At 41.7% G+C, this 20228-nt stretch overlaps 1 protein-coding gene across 1 annotated transcript; it reads left to right on the forward strand.

Moving 5' to 3' along the window:
* Positions 1–276: 276 nt before the first annotated feature.
* Positions 277–18992, forward strand: LOC133403705 (uncharacterized). Its single transcript, XM_061678858.1, has 11 exons — positions 277–860; positions 3676–3746; positions 4307–4336; positions 4804–5036; positions 8347–8419; positions 8490–8601; positions 12427–12547; positions 15331–15404; positions 17336–17450; positions 17535–17617; positions 17711–18992. Exons 1-11 carry the CDS (start codon positions 545–547, stop codon positions 17827–17829), a joined length of 1347 nt encoding a protein of 448 aa, XP_061534842.1. The 5' UTR covers positions 277–544; the 3' UTR covers positions 17830–18992.
* The last annotated feature ends 1236 nt before the right edge of the window (positions 18993–20228 follow it).

Here is a 20228-nt window from a genome sequence, read left to right on the forward strand (position 1 = left end):
CGTACTTTAAATGGAATACAACAGCCAATCATATTGAAGCAACCTGTTTCGTCCAGCCAGTAATATTGGAGCGGGGCGTGTTCTGCCTCGAACACAAGTGAGAATCCTAACAAGGCACCCAGGAATGGTCGCCAGCCAACCGCAGCGTCTTCTCCCGTCTGGGTTGCTAATCATCCCGCCCAAAAGTAGAGCGAGCCAATCCAAATCGAATATGGGCCCGGAGCCCGCCCCAATGTCTTGCCGCTTGTCAAGTGGACCATTCTCCGAGTACTGGATCTCGTTAAGGCCATATATTGTTCTATCGTATAATATTTATCTCATTTGTTCGTATTGTGAGCGTTCTCCATCGGACGTATTCTGTTATTCTCATGCCGGGAAGCTCATTGGGTAGATGTGACGCACGTCATTTGTCTTGGCATGGCGTGAATGGTTGCCAATCGTCGATTTGCATTTTGGCGTCGGTGAGAGTCATTTCCATCCATGATGCAAGTTAATTGTGGCGCCGCCTTGTCCGTTATCGCCTAACAGCGATTGTGTTGTCCTCATGGCTCCAATAACGATAAAGGCGTTTATTAAACACGTCCGTCGGTTCCCGTGGGTAACCAATGTTACGTTGTACGGTTGCCTGTTCGCGGGAGGGGACTTTGTTCACCAGCGGTTTTCTCAACGGGACAAAATGGACTGGAGCCATACGCGGAACGTGGCCGTGGTCGCGTTCAGTTTCCATGGGAACTTCAATTTCTTCTGGATGCGCTTTCTGGAGCGCAGATTCCCCGGGAATTCCGCCGCGATGGTGGCGAGGAAGCTGTTCCTGGATCAGACCACTGCTGCGCCCTTGGCCACCAGCGTCTTCTACACGGGTCAGTTCATGGCTAACTTGCAAATGGTTGGAGCACGTATTGGACTGCTTGCAACACGATAAAGGTCAACGATTGCTCTTTGACTGCACATGTCCGACATGTCAACTTTATCCACGCACACGGTCGTAAAGCCACAACGCATTTGTTACCTATTCACATTTCCCCCCACATTTTGTTGTTACAGTCTTCTTCCAAAATGGATGAATGTTTTCTTCCTCAAAACAAACAAACAGCACCCCATATGACACTGGAAATTATTTTAATTTTTTCCCCAAGTGTAGGTATATTAAACAAGAAATTAGCTAATATTCACAGACTTTGCTATGAAGCTCAAAATTGGGCTCAGGTGCGTCCTTGTCTCATCCGCTCATTGTTAAGGTGTTTTACACCTTAAAAGTCCCCCTGTGGTAAATTCAGTCGGCCGGACAGGATTCGGAAAGGCGCACACCAGTCTATGCAAGGTTACAGGAATAAAGTTGAAATGTTATGAGGAAAAACATACCTCCAACTAAAGACAATACTACCAGAAATATCAAAACTTTATCAGAAAAAAATAGTCATATGAAAAAAAATGTGTAATTTTACAGGAATAAAGTCAAAATGTTATCAGCAAAAACTTCACACTAAGTATTCAATCAAAATGTATTGCACAAGTTAAAAAAAAAGACAGTTCTTAAAGATTAAATGCAAATGTTTTAAAATAAAAAACGACATCAAACTGAAGTGCATTTGGGGAGGGATTCCTTCGGGTCCCACTAGAGGGAGCCCGCATACAGATAGTGGTACGTGCAGCGCACGTGATCCGGTGAAGGGTACAGAAAAATGTCTGCTGCTTTTAAGCTCCCAAGGAGCACAGTGTCCTCCATCATCCGTATATAGAAGAAGTTTGAACCCACCAGGACTTTTTGCCGAGATGGCTGCACGTCTAAACTCAGTGGAAGTTGACCAAGAACCCGATGAACATTCTGTCAGTGGTCCAGCGTTCCTCTGTGAAAAGAGGACATTCTTCTGGAAGGATAACCGTCTCTGCAGCAATTCACCAATCAGGCCTGTTTGGTAGAGTGGCTAGATGGAAGCCACTCCTTAATAGAGGGCACATATCAGCCCACTTGGAGTTTGCTCAAAGGTGCCTGAAGAACTCAGATCACGTGGGACAATATTCTCTCGCCTGATAAGATAAAGCTGGAACTCGATGTGAATGCCAGATGTCATGTTTGGAGGAAAACAGGCACCACTCATCACCTGGCCAACACCACCCGTACAGTGAGGCACGGTGGTGGCAACATCAGATAGTGCAGATGTTTTCCAGCAACAAGAATTGGAAAACTCGTCAAGTTTAAGGGAAAGATCCATCCATCCATCTATTTTCTGAGCCACTTCTCCTCACTAGGGCCGCGGGCGGGCTGGAGCCTATCCCAGCTGTCATCGGGCAAGAGTGGGGTGTACACCCTGAACTGGTTACCAGCCAATCGCAGGGCACATAGAAACAAACAACAATTCGCACTCACAGCCATGCCTACGGGCAGTTTAGAGTCTCCAATTAATGCATGTTTTTGGGATGTGGGAGGAAACCGGAGTGCCCGGAGAAAGCCCACGCAGGCACGGGGAGAACATGCAAACTCCACACAGTCCCCCCAGTCCTCAGAACTGTGAGGCTGACGCTCCAACCAGTCGGTCACCGTGCCGCCTAAGGGAAAGATGAATGCAGAAATATACAGAGAAATCCTGGATGAAAACGCTCCGGAGCGCTCTTCACCCCGGACTGGGGCGACATCTTTCAGCAGGACACCGACCCTGAGCACACAGCCAAGCTATTCAAGGAGTGGCTGCAGGACCACTCTGTAAATGTCCTTGAGCGGCCCAGCCAGAGCCCAGACTTGAATCTGATTGTACATTGCTGGAGAGATCTGAAAATGGCTGCGCACCGACGCATCCGAGGTGCAGCAAAGAAGAATGACAAAACACAGCAAAGATAGGTTTGCCAAGCTTCTCTTTCACATTCCAAAAGACTTGAGCCTACAATTGCTGCCAAAGGTGCATCAATAAAGTATTGCACAAAGCATGTAGGTACTTATGACCATGTGATTTTTTTTTTGTATTTTCTGAGATTTTTATTTCTAATTGTCAAAAATCTTTACAGTTTTTCATGTTGTCACAATGGGTTTAGCGGCTCAGAAAATGGACGGATGGATGGAATTGATTCCATTTTTGGAATAGGCTGTAACAAAACATAACATACATGCATAACACTCGGAAATTCATGATACATTCCGCTGTATATTTTGTACGCACCACACAGAGAGCCAGATCACACACACGCAAGCATGCAAAGAGAGACTTGGGAGTGAAGGGGTGCAGAAACAGTGCTGCATCTCTTGAACTAGACATAAGGGGGTCGACGTAATGACCATCAGAAAGCAGACTACAGCTTTTCTCAATATCCACTTGCCATTGTTTCGTCTATCCGTGACCTTCCGGTTTCAAAGCCGCAGTCCTTATATATGAGCTACTCGTATGTTCGACATTCTCATGATTTTTATGAAAAGTGACACCATGAGAGAAATGTTGAGAAATGTTGTCTTTTTATTATCCCAGGCCTCGTTTGTTTGTTTGTTTTTACAATCATTTAGATACGAATGGGACAAAAGAGGAACATCAAAACAACTACACGTCACCCAAACGCCCCACGAGAATTCTGTCGTTCACAATGAAACCGCTAAATACTGTGTAAAATAACTGATACCGAATAGTTGTAATAATAAAGCACATATTTCATCTGTCAGTCTGATTGTGAGATGTCCTTTGTGTTTAACAGGTGTCAGTTTCTTAGAGGGCAAAGACGATATCATGGAAGACTGGAGAGACAAATTCCTGAACACTTACAAGGCGAGTAGAACAAACTAACTAGAAGTCGAAAGACATGTACTGCTGGTGGAAGTGGAAAAGTACGGAATCCAAGTTGACTTCATGCGTCACGCTTTTTCATATTCTTAACTCTGGTTTCCTTCCGCATCCCAAAAACATGGATGGTACGTTGATTGAAGACTCTAAATTGCCCATAGGTGTGAATGTGAGTGCAAATGGTTGCTTGTTTCTATGTGCCCTGCGATTGGCTGGCGACCACTTCAGGGTGTACCCCGCCTCTCGCCCGAAGATAGCTGGGATAGGCTCCAGCACGCCCGCGACCCTTGTGAAGGGAAGCGGTACGGAAATGGATGAATGAATGAATTTCAATTTGTTGAGAAATTGCATTACTTTAAGACTGTTAGGTAACTATACTATTTGTGTTAATTCTCGAGCACATCCCATCGTTAATTCTTCTGACTGGTAGTACTAGTCACATCAATCTATCAAGCTTTAACCAAAGGTTTCAAGTAGGAAATGAAAGCTTCTTTGTGCCTTTCTATAAGCATTGACAGTTCATCCTATGTTATTTCTCTTTTCAGACTGGGCTAATGTTCTGGCCCTTCATGCAGGTAAATATTAAATGTCCTATTCAAGGGATGGAATGTGACTCTTGACCATCAGTGGAAATATATGACTCAGAAAAGTGAATGCTTTACAGCCTCTAGTGACGTCTCTGCCTTGAGTTTAAGACCAGTGAACATTTATCTCTTATTTCTGCCTGATTGACGTTAAAATTTGTTAAAAAGTTACTGTGCTTGACTAGAGCATCCTTAACTCATTCACTGCCAGCCTTCCCAGTAGACCTGGATGTTTGACTTCTAAAGCCGTCAATGGCAGTATTAAGTTGTTCCAATATTTATCCAGTGACACACGTGAGAACCCCTTCAGGGAAAATTCAACTAAGTCTACTTTTTATGTATAAAATTGTACAGCAAAAGCCTCTCAATTGTATTGTATTTTTTATTTATTTTTGTAACTAAAATGTCAACCTGTGTATATGTTGACGCAAGAGTTGAAAAATCTCTGTCTCCCCCAGTTTCTAAACTTTGCCTTGGTGCCGCCGTACGTGCGGACTACCTTCAGTGGCTGCTGTGCCTTCATCTGGGCCACTTTCTTGTGTTTCTCGCGTCAGAGTGGCGACGGCACCGCTGGTGCTGCGCTCGCGTGGCTGTTCCCCCCCAAAGAGGACGGAATCGAGAAGACAGACGAGGTGAAAAGTAAAGTACTTGCTTCTCAAGATGCAGCGCTAAATCCTTCTTCCAAACATAAGTGAATTGTACAGAAGAAGGAAGTGAGAATTATGGAGGGTAGAGAGCAGCTCATGAATCACTCAGGGGTCAATGTTGGCCAAAAATGGTCAAGGTCATCCTGATTTATAAGGTTCAAATCTGCAGCAGCATGAGGTACAAGTGGACAATGATGAATGAATAAACATATAGTAGTGTCAATAGAAAAGCATTCTTGTTACAACCTCTTTATGGGATCTCATAGTACTGGTGTACTTAATGTTGTGGTCAGTGAGTGTACAGTTAGAAGGTCCTCAGCACTGCTTTAAGGACAGCAGGTTGTTCCTCATGTATTGTCTAGAGCACAGTTAACAATCGTGCGTGGGTTTTCTCCGGGTGCTCCGATTTCCTCCCACATCCCAAAAGCATGCATGGTAGGTTAATTGAAGAGTCTAAATTGTGCGTAGGTGTGAATGTGAGTGTGAATGGTTGGTTGTTTGTATGTGCCCTGCGATTGTATGTGCCCGCCTCTCACCCGAAGATAGCTGAGAGAGGGTCAAGCACGCCCGCGACCCTAGTGAGGATAAGCTGTACAGAAAATGTGTATGTATATATATGTATATATATATATATATATATATATATATATATATATATATATATATATTGGGCGTCCAATATATATATATATTGGACGCCCGCGACCGTAGTGAGGAGAAGCGGCTCAGAAAATTGGATGGATGGATGGATATCTATATATATATATATATATATATATATATATATATATATATATATATACACACACACACACACATTTATATACTGTATGGATATAAATATGCATGCACATATAAATGCATCCATATACTTGAATTTGCGAAAACCATACTTCTTTTTGTGCTATGTGAATGTAACACTATCGTCTTTGCGCCATCTCCTCACGTAACCATTTTCCTGTACATTTCAATGAACATGCCTCCATATTGTTTTCGTCGCATGCTGTTATTTTGACATTGATACATCTTAATTTGTACAAACACTATTGATAACTATTAGTATATGTAAACAGTAACCTGTTTATTAAAAAAAAAAAAAACTGCACTCGGGGGTTTACTATGATATCACTGGAAGAGGGTGTAAAAGAGTCTGTTTAATACAAAGCCTCGTATACTAATGTGATTATTTTGGTTTGATTTGTCTCATTGACATGAAGGAAACCCTGTAATGACATTGTTGATTGATGATTGTGTTAAATGTTGATGTTACTTTCATAAAAAAATATTTTGAGCTCTTGTATGAGACACCTTTCAACTGCACTGGAATAAAAAACATTTTTAACTACATGCAGCATTGGTTTTGATACCACAAAGACAATTTTTGATAATGTAGTGTGGTCTTTTATCAGATTTTGCACTACTAAAGTTATTGTGACTGTGATACAGAAATAATATATATTAATTAATAAATACAGATGAACGTTACATACTTTATTGTGTGAGTTTTTACATTGACTACTGTAAAAAAGGACTTGTACCGGGCTATTCCCTGTGCAGCTTTGGGCTCTTCTGATCACTGTTTAATTCACTTAATACCAACATACAGGCACAAACATAACCGTGTGAAGCCTAAGGTGAAAAAAGTTAAGTGGACTGAGGAAGCTAAGATTAAACTTTTAGACTGTTTAGACTGCACATATTGGAGTGTCTTTAACTTTAACTGGCAACTTGGATGAATACACAGAAACTCTTACAGCCTACATCAGCTTCTGTGAAGACATGTGTGCACCAACTAAGACATTTTGCATGTTCAAAAACAATAAGCTGTGGTTCACTGGCAAATTTCGCCAGCCTAAAGAAGAGGTCTATCGGAGTGGGGACAGAGCCACAGTTTGGTTTGGTGCTGCCACAAAAAAAAGGACAAACTCTGACTTCAACGGACAGTCAAGACTGCCGAAAAGAATGATCTGTACCCACCCACCTACCTACTCCTGAGGACTTGCCAGGAATATAACAAGGGCATGCAAAATCCTCTTGGACCCTCCACAACCAGGTCACCACCACCTATTCCAGCTCCTTCCCTCAGGCTGGCGCTATCAAACAATGCAAACTAAAACCAGCAGACATTCCAACAGCTTCTTCCCTCTTGCCATTGCCTTAAACAGTAAACTTAAACTTACAATTTCATTGCAACTTGCTGCCAATTTTGCACACCGCTGTTGGGACACTTCTACATGATTCGTACACTCACTGTTTTATCACGCTGCACTATTTGCATACTGTAGTTGATTACTACTGGCCACTTGCACACTATTTGCACAATTGCCACTGTACCAGATCAATGCACTATTAGTCACTTTAAAATGCTCGAAGTTGCTTGAGGACTGGATCATTTGCACAATTGCCATTATATCAGTATCACCACACTAGTGGTAACACTTTCATTGCTTAATGACTCTCTACATGTGTTTTTTTTCTCCATGTTCTATATGTATATTTCATTATAGTTGCTGTTTGTTGTTATACTAGAGTGGGTTCAACTACCGAAGACAAATTCCTTGTGTGTCTTGCAACATACTTGGCCAATAAAGCGGATTGTGATGCAAATTGAAGACGCAAACACTCGAGTTAAAAGCTTAATTATTTTTTAGTCAGCAGAAATAAAATCGTAAGTAACATCATCAAGATGTTGCATGATGTCATGTTGATCTTTTCTTATGCAGAACAAAGTTTGTACTCAAGTAAACTTTGCAATAACAGTTAAAAACATATTCGCCACCATATTAAGTTCACCAGTAGAGATGTAGGATATGAGCTGTGTCAAACTGCACTGCATTCTATTGAGAAGGAGTTCTAATATTTTTGCTACCTTATTTTTAAAGGTCAAATCTTCCATTTATCCATTTTCTATAGTGTTTGTCTTTAGGGTCACGGGTAAGCTGGAGCCGATTCCTGACGCTAGACTGGTCATCAGACAATCGCAGAGCAGCACAACACTCACATTCACACTTTGACAATTTAGAGTCATCAATGAACTAGACATGCGTGCTCTTGGAATGAGGGAGGAAGCCCGCAAACTCCCCACAGGCTCATGTGTGCCATGTTGGCTTTTAAACTGACATTCTGCATTAATATATAATCGAGAAAGTGGACTCTTGAAACAACAAAGCAAAGGTCTTGAATGGCTAACATGAAGAAAATCTCATTTGAAAGCAAAGCTGCCACTAGAACATTAGCGTAGCGTATTCAATGACTACAATGTGCAGTTCTTTTTAAAAATGTTTTATGGAAAAAAGTTGAGTTGAGTTATTTCCGTCGCAGCGGGTCTCGCCCCGCGTTTCATTTCGTCGTCAGCTCTGCGCATGCGCCCTGCATCCCCTCCATCCGCACGTCGAGGGACCGAGGAGCCCGGACAAAGATGCTCGGCGTCTCAGGCTCAGCCGGCTGAAAACTTGGCTTCAGGCGGTATTCGGCTAGCGTACGACGCGCACATTTAGAATCAGGCCGCTTTCTGGGCGAACATGGAAATGAAGAAGTCTTTTTCAGACACGGAGCGTGCACTCAGGAACTACGGCGCCGTGTCGCAAACGGCGTGGACGGCGGACAAAGGTGAGCAGCATTTCGGGGAAATAGAGTAGCCTAGTGTAGGTCGATGTGCATCCGCGCTGAGTTCAAGTCCGAGCTGTTGTTGTTCGAAGACAGCGACACTGCCTTGTTCCTCAAGGTTGCAATGGAATATGCATGCCTGATTTGAAGGCCCTTGCACATTCGTTCGCCTGCACGCTTTCATGCGCAATTTGCGACGTTCCAAATATATTTGCTATATCATAGTATATTTCACTGGAAGATCTGGATTTCACATATGAAGAACAGCCTACTTAGTAAATTAAAAAACTAAAGCTTTACATTGTTTAAAAATATATTGCGGATTATTAAAAACATAAATATATAGTTTACATTTTCACATCAATTAGTCACAACAGAGTTGCATTTTGGGGGGTGATAAAAATGTACTCATGATGTATTCAATAGTTTACTAACAAAATACAATTGTGTGGTAGCAGCGGCCAAAAATACTGCATATCAATAAAGGTGTTGTTTTCTATTTCTGTGTGCTTGTGGTTTAATATCAAGTCTGTTTTAAAAATAACATTATTTATGCATGCTCACTGCGCTTAAATCGACCTTCATTCAACAGAATGCAAACAACAATTATATATGCTTTGTCTGCATTGTGTGTTGAGTGCACATTATATTCAACACAGTGCAGACAATTGTCACTTTGAAAGGAGTAGAATGAAAGAACATTTTTCTACATTTAAATAATGATTGTAAGTAACTCATGAAATAGTTTCAGACCTTGCAGGCTTAAAAAGAGAATCCTGGTTATTTTCTATGAAAGATTTGAGTTACTATTTCCACTGCATACCATTTTGTTGTATTACTAAACCTGAATGAGTGACGCAAGTGATGACACAAGCAACGAGCTGATGACAGCCTCTGCGATGCTCCCCACTGAGGACAAGTCATCATGAGGGAGCACGCTGGGAAGTTTGGAGAAGAAAAGAGAGGGGGGAAAAAAAAGACAGATCTAAGGCTTTATTTCCTCTCTGTTTACAAACACACAAACAGACGGGGTGAAAAAGAACCTTCGGGAGGGAGGGAGTGCGGTCCAGAGAGTGTGTGCGTGTGTGTGTACATTGTGACTGCAGGATGTGTCATCAGCTGGATGTCATATGCAGATGCTGACATTCACCTCTTGTGGAGACCCCCCCCCCCCCCCCCGTCCCATGCTGCCAACGTCATTAAATCATAATACTGGGGTACACTGATGAGGCTGTTTGCTTAATGAATGCAGCGTGGGATGTATTCATTATGAGCAAGTGGAGACCTACTGCTAAGTCTACAGCTTTTCGTGTGGGCGCAAACTTTGTTTTATTGTAAATCTCGGATGTGGTGAAATTGGTTGTTCTTCGTTGTCTTTGTGTGAGAAGAGCGAGCTGTTTGTTTGGAATGGTGAGCATGCTCATAGACGTCTTTTATTCAAATCAATGCATAAAAAGGGCAGAGATAAAACGCACTCAGGCCTGTTTCGCATTGTGCTGCTGGTTACTGTAGAAACTTTGATCTAGTTTCAATACTGGCGAGTGAACAAACAAGCCGTCCTTTTCTGTTTTAGGCTTGCATCTGCTTGCTTGTGGTGAGTCAGCTCCACGCTCGCTAAATGCAGTTTGGGTCTCTGCAGGAGCTCCAGCTGTCTCATGATGTACCACACTGATCTGCCCCACCAGAAGGCATCTTTGATAGCACATGGGCCACCATTTTACAATTTATCATATTGACAACTGGTGTCAATACTCATATACGTCTTGCCTCTCCTTTTTCTGTGGAAAATCAATGTCACTGAGAATTCTACAATGTTACACTTAATTACCTCCCCAAAAAGTTATTACCAACAAGGTGAGAAGGAAGAAGTGGTATTGTTTTGATTGTAGGTTTATTAGTTGGATAATGCAAAAAAAGAAGCACAGTGAAGTCATGGTTGGCTCAGCTCACAGCTTAAAGGTCCCGGGTTGGAATCCCAGCTCACACCCTCCTATATGTACAGGTATGTGGAGTTTGTTTTTGCGTGGGTTTTTGTCCAGATGCTCCAGCTTCCTCAACATTCCAAAAACTCACTTCTTAGGCTAACTGAGGACTCTAAATTGCCCTAAAGTTGGGAATGTGAGTTTGAATGGTTGTTTATATGCCCCGCGATGACTGGCGACTACTCACGTACCCCACCTCTTGCCCAAACTCAGCTGGGTCCTGGGATAGGCACCAGCTCACACGTGACCTTATTGAGCGCAAGCGGTAAAGACCACACTGACAATTTCCATAAAACTGTGTGGACTTGTGAGGTGTGTGCCAAGCCAGAAGCCTTTATATTTTATAGTGCAAATGTGTGTCTAACTTTAACATCTTACTTCATCCTTCATGAACCAGAGAGTCGCCGTCTAACTAGCATTAGTCATGTATCAATCCATTTTCGATAGCGCTTGTCCTCACTAGGGTCACGGGTGAGCTGGAGCCTTTCCCAGATGACTTTGGGCGATAGGTGCGTTACACCCTGGACTGGTTGTCAGCCAATCACACGGCACATAGACAAACAAACATTCACACTCACAGAGTACAAACAGAAAACAAATGAACAAAAAACAAAACACTTTCACATTTCAGAAAACACATTGACAAAAGCAGAAACACTTTTACAAAAGACAAGACAAATTACAAAAGAAACACCCAGAAAGAGAACGTCCCCTTTCACAGACATTTTTAGAAATCCCACGCCCTCTCTCGGGAAGACCCGCCCCGCTTCAACATGATTGGCTCCTGCATCGCGGGAAGGTTAGGCTACGCAGATGTAACGACATGTCCATTATGTCGCAGATGTAACGAGATGTCCACAGACTTTACATTATTGAAGGAAGAATGAATGGGCAAATGTACAGAGACATTCTTGACAAAAATCTGCTGCCATCTAAGAGGATGATGAAAATGAAACGAGGCTGGACATTTCATCAGGATAATGATCCAAAACATACTGCCAAGGGAACTTTCAGTTGGTTTCAAAGAATTAAAATAAAGCTGCTAGAATGGCCCAGCCAATCACCCGACTTGAATCCAATCGACAATTTATGGAAATAACTGAAATTCAAGGTCCCTAAAAGAAGTCCGCAGAACCTTCAAGATTTGAAGACTGCTTGTGTGGAGGAATGGGCCAAGATCACACCAGAGGAATGCATGCGACTAGTTTCTCCATACAGGAGTCTTGAAGCTGTCATTGCAAACAAATGGTTTTGTACAAAGTATTAAATGAATACCAGTTGGCGTGTTCAATATTCAAATTATTACACACAACTTAATTTCTGAGGTTATTTATTCTCTCTGTGTGTATGGATTACTTAGGTTGTTCCCAACATCTCGTGAAATTTTCAGGTCAATACCAGCTTTGAAAGTATATTTAGTGAGAAAAATGGTGATGTGTTAAATACTTATTTCAACTGCTGTATATATGAGAGACTATTATTACCCCTCCCCATTTGACATTGAACTTGTGTTTTGTTGCTTCAATAGTTGGCTGGTTAACTTCTGTTGATAATAGTATGACATTCATCCATTCATTTGCCGTACCGCTTATCCTCACAATAAGGTTAAATTTTAGTTAGCATTGTCTGTACATTTAATGCATTTTTTTTTATAGCTCTTGCTTTATTCCAAATTGAAGTCTCATGCGATGAGTTTGATGGTGCGACTTCTGATGCATACTTTTTTCCAGAAATTCAAATTTGAACGTACCACACAGGTGGGGTTAGACTGTACTCGACTGTGATTAAGCCATCTCTGTCCTGATAGGAGTCAATGAAAGGATTTGTTTCCTGTTTGTGTTTCCAGGTCACTGCGATGTGTCCATGGCCGAGAGCACGATGTGTCCAGAGGAGATTGAGATGGAGATGGCTCGGATCCAGCGCCTTAGGGAGGTCCTAGTGCGTCGGGAGTCCGAGCTGCGCTTCATGTAAGTCGGAAAATTTTCCCTTTTATTTTTGGATGACCAGATGGAGGGGGAGCACGGCGAAGATTTGATCACAAAAAGGTCTCGAGAGCGCCGGGAGCTGTCCTTGGCTGCTGGATAAGGCCGTTTACTTTGTTGCCATGATTTGCCACCCATTTTGACCTACATTTACCAAATAACATATTTTTTCATGAAATTGTATTCATTTATGCCTCTTTATTCTCTTCATTTCATTTCTTGGCTGAATCGCTTCCAGCAAGTGTATGTGGATCAGATTTCCTCGATCTGCCATGTCAATCAGATTTTGCCGAGGCCTTTTGAATCAGTAATGCTCACCGATGTAACTTACTATATTAGCAATGGGACTTTTTCTTTAACCGCTCATATTTGAAATTCGCTTCACATAGCCAGCCAGCTGGCCCTCATTTAGCGCAGCATTTTCTATCCTCTGATTGGTTGGTCAGAGTTAAACTTGCTACAGTTAAGTCACTCAAAAAGTCTGTAGCAATTTGAACACAATACGTTTAATAAACAGCCTCTATGGTGATTATGATGCATTTCATTGAAATGGTTTTGTCATCTTACTAGATAAGTATTGTTTCTGACCTGCTGCAGATGATGTACGTGGCACAGTGCGTTTTTGTCTCGTATTGATGGTTTTCTATATTTGTGACGTGACAGTGGTGGTATGAAGAGGTAGATTAAGTCGGGTAAGTCTTCCCTGAAGGCCCAGGTACCAAAAGGCACACCCAGCCATTGTTGATTATACAGTACTATAATGGATTTACTGCATCCTCATAAACATTAGCTAAACAAACATTAGCTATATTCCTCCCAACCAGTGAATATTTTGAATGGGGTTTTGATGTTATATTCATGTTTGTATTCACTCCCCAGCCATAATATTAGATAAACTAACAACAACAGCAACACTATTCACACCAAAAACTGAACAACCATGTATAATGCAGTGTGCACTATATGTAAACATTCTATTTTGCCATGAAAATTGCATGGTATGGTATGTATGTTCTCTTCATCAAAGATTTTTCTATAGCGCTTGTCCTCATTAGTCCCAAATAGAGTATTCAATTAGCCTAACATGCATGTTTTTGGGAATGTTAAGGGAAGCCAGAGTATGTGGAGAAGGGAAATCATACAAACTCTACACTAGAGGGCAGGAGCAGAGATTTGAGCCCGGCCCCTCAGAACTGCGAGACATATGTGCCAACCACTACGGCGTTTGGCTGCCCCCAAAAAATAGACTAAATTATCACATGTACTGGCATCATAAATGTCGTGAGTTGTGAATGTGTTAATGTGGAATGGGTTGATTTATTTATTTTAATCTGACAGTTTTTGTTTGGACCACACATGAAATGACCAGTGTGGATTGTTGGACGGTGAGATGGTCTCACATGAAACGGACTAAGTTCGTGGAGAGCTCACTTAGTCCAAGTCGATAGAAAAGGCCTCATTAGGCTGCCTCCATACTGTTTATATAGCCTTGTGCCACCCTGTGTGTGACTCCAGATGCCACATGAACACGTGGACGTGTATAAAACTGGCGGTCAGTTTCTGGAATTCACTGATAGCACAGAGACTCCCAACACAGGTCTGTGAGAGGGAGGGAGGCTGCGAATGAAGCAGCATGGGTAAATGCGGAAAGAAAGGAGGGGGGGGGGGGGGAGACTGTGCATGAGTCATCAGGCTGATGTATAACTGGGAGAATTAAATGTGTGGCATTCGTCACAGAGCAAGAGGAGAGAGAAAAAGGGATGAACGGGTTGGGGGCACGCTGAGGCCCTGAGACGTCAACACAGTGTGGATTGATCCGCGTGGCATGTTCTCCATCTGCCAGGCGGGCTGACGTCGTGACATCTTCATGACAAGCTCAACAGGCATTTAAGCTCACCTGTCATGTCAATTTGACAGGTCTCGCCTCTATTTAGACAAGCTGCTGGAAATAAACTGACATTCACCGTGTCTCGAAGAAGCTAGGGCATTTGAATGTTTCCATTTTTATTATGATATATGGACATTCAGTTCGGGCCAATTGTTTATTATTGAGGTTGCAGAAGTATAGAACTGCAACAGATCATATTAAGAGGTTTTCTATCACAGACCGTATATTTTGTCCCTCAAATGCATATAGCAGTGAGATAGTGGCAGGTCTGGGCTCCATCTCTGCTCCTGTTCTCTTGCGTGGATTTTGCATGCGCTCCCCTGGATTGTACGTTTGCGTGTGATTGTGTGCTTCCTCCCACCTTCCCAAAAACATGCATGTTATGCTCATTTAAGACTTTAAACTACCCTTAGATGTGAATGTGAATGGTTGTTTGCATATGTGCACTGTGATTAGCTGGTGACCAGTCGATGGTGGAGCAAAAAGTCAAATGAGCGGCTCCAGCTCACCCACAACCCAAATGAGGGCAAGCAGTAGTAGATAATGGGTGGATATACGGTACATACACACAATTGACAATGTGAGTTGGCAGGGGAAGGGGGGGGGACAAAAGGTAATCAGGTGGTTTAGTATGATTTCTGAATTTATATATTCAGGTTCACATAAGATAGTTATGACAAAAAGGGATATAAAAAGGACAAAAAGGGATATAAAAAGGGGGAGTCATATTTTATTACAGCATGATATTTTCTATACCATAGAATGACAATCGGTGTATTTTATTCCAAATAAAAACAAGACAATAAATTTGAGGTGCATCTAATGTCTATATTTGCTCTTCAGTCTGATAGAAGCAAATAAATGCCTCCTTTTCTTGTAGGATGGATGACATCCAGCTGTGCAAAGACATCATGAGTTTAAAGCAAGAGTTGAGACAAATTGTTGCAGTACCAGGTACAGCTTAAGCTCAATGCATGTAAACCAATCATGAAGAAAACACTTCTCCATTGTCATCTCCATTGTGTGAAACAGTAGAACCAGAGTGGAAACGAATGACACCTTTTGGTAGAAAGTGTGTGCATTCGTCACTGTGCTATATAAATAGAACATACATGGGATGGATGTGAGTGACGTGAGCAAGAGCAATTTGAGCTGCTAAGTGTTGTTTGCGCTGCTGCCTGTGAATGCAACACAAATGAGACGTTCACTGACGTCAGCTGTATCATATCCACTGGCACCATTAGTCACACCTGTATGATCTAATGAGCTCTAATAAAAGAGCTGTACCAAAACTTCCTTTAAGATTCTTACAATCTCCAGGCGATATTCATTTACCTTGTATATACAGTGCCGTGAAAAAGTATTGGATCCCTTCCCACATTTTTTATTTTTGCATAGTTTCCCCACTTTGATGTTTAAGATCATCAAACAAATGTACAGTGGGTACAGAAAGTATTCAGACCCGCTTACATTTTTAACTCTTTTTTTGTATTGCAGCCATTTGCTGAAATAATTTAAGTTCATTTTTTCCACAATGTACACACAGCACTCCACATTGACAGAAAATAATTTAATTGTTGAAATTTTTGCAGATTTATTAAAGAAAAACTGAAATATCACACAGCCACAAGTATTCAGACCCTTTGCTCAGTATTTAGTAGAAGCACCCTTTTGAGCTAATACAGCCATGAGTTTTTCACACCTGGATATAGTCACACATTAAATATAGTCTTTTTAGTGTACTCAATTAAATATAGGTTGAACATGATTTGCAAATCATTGTATTCCTTTTTTATTTGTTTAATACAACAGTCCCAACTTCATTGGAATTGGGGTTGTACATTGGTTATTCGCCAGACCATCAAGGAAGCCAAAACAAGCAACAACACGCTCTTTGCATTCTGGCTATCCTTTGCCAAATCTTACCCAAACATACCACACCAGCTAATACGCAAGCCATTGGAGCACTACCACGTGCCACCAAAGGTTGCACTGCTTCCCCACTATTTCTTGTAAAAGGGTGTGGTTTTCAAGGTATTGCAGCTGGAACCCTTCTGCAGGGGAAGGCCTTTGTTGCCCCATTCAAGAGAGATGTTCAGGCTAAGGGGCAAAACACCTGTGACCCTGAGATACCTGCTGATGATGCAGAAGGGATTCCCAGCAGTGAGAGTACACATTTGCAGAGTTCATCATGAAAAGCTCTTCAATTGCTCCTGTAGTCTCTGCTAATGATACAGCATCTTTGATGTTTATTTCAGCATGCACACAATGGTCAGCTAAGAAGAAACAAAAACAGGGGGTCGGCCTAATATTTAAGGACACACACACAGACGCTGACATTAAGATATTACTGAAAGGAAATTTAAAAAAAAAAAAAAAAAAAAAAAAAAAAAAAGACTGTTTTGCCAGACTCATAGGTCCTTCACTTTCGCACAAGCCACATACTGAATACACAAGCCTGCTGCATTTCCTGCTCTGCTTACAGGGGGATTTATGCATTGAAATAATTCCTCTGCCTCCCTCCGCCACTAAGCCCTTTCCAGATTGTCCCAGCCTCAGGGGATACATGGTGTAGCAGACTTCTTCACAGCATGAAAATCTGATGTTTGCACTCATTCTTCAAGCCAAGTTAGCATAGAGTGGCAGACCTACACAATGGTTCCGGAGCAAGGCTAAAGCTTTCCATTTCATTTTCATTCACATAGAATGATACAGCCCACAGAGCTTTCATATTAGCATAAGCATTTCTGCAAGCTACAAGGCCACTTAGAGGTCCATTCCGCTTTACAAAGATAATGCTCACTTTTGATTGACACAGCGCAATATTATAATATTGTTGTCACAATTTGCAGTGTTGATCCTTTGACTTTCTCCTGTTTCTACAGAGAAAGACAAAAGCAAGAATGACAAACAGCATGAAGAGGAGCTAATCCTGAAGATCCATAAACTGGTGCAGAAGAGGGATTTCTTGGTGGATGACGCAGAGGTGGAGCGATTAAGGTAGATCTAAGAGGGGAAACATAAGCATGTATGTGTACGAAGTGTAACGGCAATACCATCAATGTTAATATTACTATGACTCAGAGAGCAGGAGGAGGACAAGGAGATGGCAGAGTTCCTCAGGCTGAAACTGATACCAATGGAGAAGAAGCTCAAAGTCAGACTAAGTGAGTGGACATATTTGAATGCAGAAACACACACACACAAACTACTTCTAAACAGCAAACCTCTCTCTTCCACTCCATTTTTAAAACAACAAGATCCTCCAAAGCCCAAACGACAACTCCTGGAGCCGCCGCCTAACAAACCCTTCATCACTAAATTAGATGTGGCCATCATCAAGGACTGCTGTGGCGCCACCCAGTGTTCCATCATGTAATTGGCAGAGAGATTCAATGCCCTCCCCCCACACCCAAATTCAGCAAACATTTACTTCCTGTGAATCAGAGAACCTCTTCAGCTTTGTGTTCCACTCGAAGGTGTCATGTTTTCAATGAAAGTACAAAATGTCAGGGAGGAAAGCGTTTGTCTTATGTAGTTCGTTGGGTACACAGTAATCCCCTGTATATTCGCGGTTCACTACTGAGAAAGTCACATTCACATTGTGTGTGTGGAATAAAATAAAAAAAATAAAAATAAAAGCCCTGTCTAAATAGGAAAGTAGGACGTGTATCACATAAGGATGTTGTTGAAGTGATACATCTCTACAGAGGGACCAGCTTTTATGCTTTCATGTTGGGGAGGAGCCAAGTTTATCTTCTGCTATTAGTGGACGTTATGAGAGTCTTCGCCAAAATCAAATTGTGCAATTTATTTATAAAGGTAATGCCAGATAAATGTGAAATTATATTAAAATGCTTTGGTATCAGTTTGTTGTATGGTTTTCATCTTGTAACTATTAATATAGGAAATGCTAAACATATCGCAGAAAGGCTAGATTCTTATCCTCTGTGAAAAGTGGCGTACTGTAGAACTTTAAGGTAAAACATTGAAAATTAGCTTTTTCCATATCAGTTCCCATTACAGTGGCAATAAAATCTAGAATCAGTACTACAAGCACAATTTCCATTGAGTAAATTTCATTTCATTACTGTACTAGGCTTCTCTGATCGACAGGCACTCATTTTTTTGTCATTTTGGATTAGCATGTGGTGAAAAACGTCAGCTACGGATGTATGCAAATTATGCCATGTGGATGTTTGGTACTGAAGCTTAACAGCACCTGCTGTACAGTTGCCTCCAAAAGTATTGCAACGGCAAGGTTAATTCCTTTGTTTTTGTTGTATACTGAAGCCATTTGAGTTTCAGATGAATAGACGAATATGAGACAAAAGTTCAGAATTCCAGCTTTCATTTCATGGTGTTTACATCTAGATGTGTTAAACAACTCAGGACAGAGCACCTTTTGTTTGAAGTCACCCACCTTTCAAGTGAGCAAAAATATTGAGACAGACATTACTAAATTAAAGTGAATAACATTTAACATTTGGTGGCATAATCCTTACTTGCAATAACTGCATCAAGCCTGCAACCCACTGACTTCACCAGATTGTTGCATTCTTTATTTGAATTGCTTTTCCAGGCCTTAACTGCAGGCTTTTTCAGTTCTTTGTTTCTCAGGGTTTGTCCCTTCAGTCTCCTCTTCAGGACGTAAAATCCATGCAGTATCGGGTTAAGGTCCGGTGATTGACTTGGCCAGTCTAAGACCTTCCACTTTTTCCCCCTGATGAAGTGCTTTTTTGCGTTGGCAGTGTGTTTTGGGTCATTGTCTAGTTGCATGATGAAGCCTCTCCCGATTAGTTTGGATGCATTTTTCTGTAAATTGCCAGACAAAATTGTTTTGTAGACTTCAGAATTCATTTTGCTGCTACCGTCATGAGTTACTACATCAATAAAGACTAGTGGGCCCGTTCCAGTAGCATCAATGCGAGCCCAAACCTTGATATTACTTCCACCATGCTTTACAGATGATCTTGTGTGTTTTGGATCACAAGCAGATCCTCTCGCTTTCCTCCATACTTTGGCCTGTCCATCATTTTGGTAGAGGTTAATCTTGGTCTCATCAGCCCAGGAAACTTTGTTCCAAATCTTTTGTGGCTCATCGCTGTACTTCTTTGCAAAATCCAATCTGGTCTTCCAATTCTTTTTGCTTATGAGTGGTTTGCATCTTTGGGTATGGCCTGTAACCTCTCTAAGTTTTCTTCAAACAGTGGATTGTAATACCTTCACCCCTGCTCTGTGGAGGTTGGCAAACCATTTTGTCTGGCAATTTAAAGAAAAATACATCCAAACTAATCGGGAGAAGCTTCATCCAGCAACAAGACAATGGCCCAAAACACACTGCAAACACAACAGAGGACTTTATCAGGGGGGAAAGGTGGAAGGTCTTCGACAGGCCCAGTCAATCATCGGACCCTAACCCAATAGAGCGTGCATTTTACCTCCTGAAGAGGGGACTGGAGGGAGAAACCCCATAAACAAACAAACTGCAAGAGGCTGCATTTAAGGCTGGAAAAGCATTTCAAATGAAGAATGTAACAGTCTGGTGAAGTCAATGGGTCGCAGGCTTGATACAGTTATTGCAAGTAAGGATTAAGCCACCAAATATTATTCACTAAGTTAATTAAATTAATTGTCTGTTCCAATTTTGCTCACTTGAAAAGTGGGTGGCTTTAAACAAAATGTGCTCTGTCCTGAATTGTTTAACATCTAGATGTAAATACCATGAAAAGAAAGCTGGAATTTTGAACTTTTGTCTCTTATTCATCTTTAGATCTG

This window comes from Phycodurus eques, chromosome 6, assembly GCF_024500275.1.
Source record: "Phycodurus eques isolate BA_2022a chromosome 6, UOR_Pequ_1.1, whole genome shotgun sequence".
NCBI classification, from domain to species: domain Eukaryota; kingdom Metazoa; phylum Chordata; class Actinopteri; order Syngnathiformes; family Syngnathidae; genus Phycodurus; species Phycodurus eques.

What these genes read in the sequence shown, in the direction of transcription:
- LOC133403705 (XM_061678858.1), top strand. Translation starts at nt 545, where the DNA reads ATGGCTCCAATAACGATAAAGGCGTTTATTAAACACGTCCGTCGGTTC. An exon ending in TGTTCTGGCCCTTCATGCAG is followed by an intron (nt 4,337 to 4,803) that starts GTAAATATTAAA and finishes TGTCTCCCCCAG; the next exon opens with TTTCTAAACTTTGCCTTGGT. An exon ending in GAAGCTCAAAGTCAGACTAA is followed by an intron (nt 17,618 to 17,710) that starts GTGAGTGGACAT and finishes TAAAACAACAAG; the next exon opens with ATCCTCCAAAGCCCAAACGA.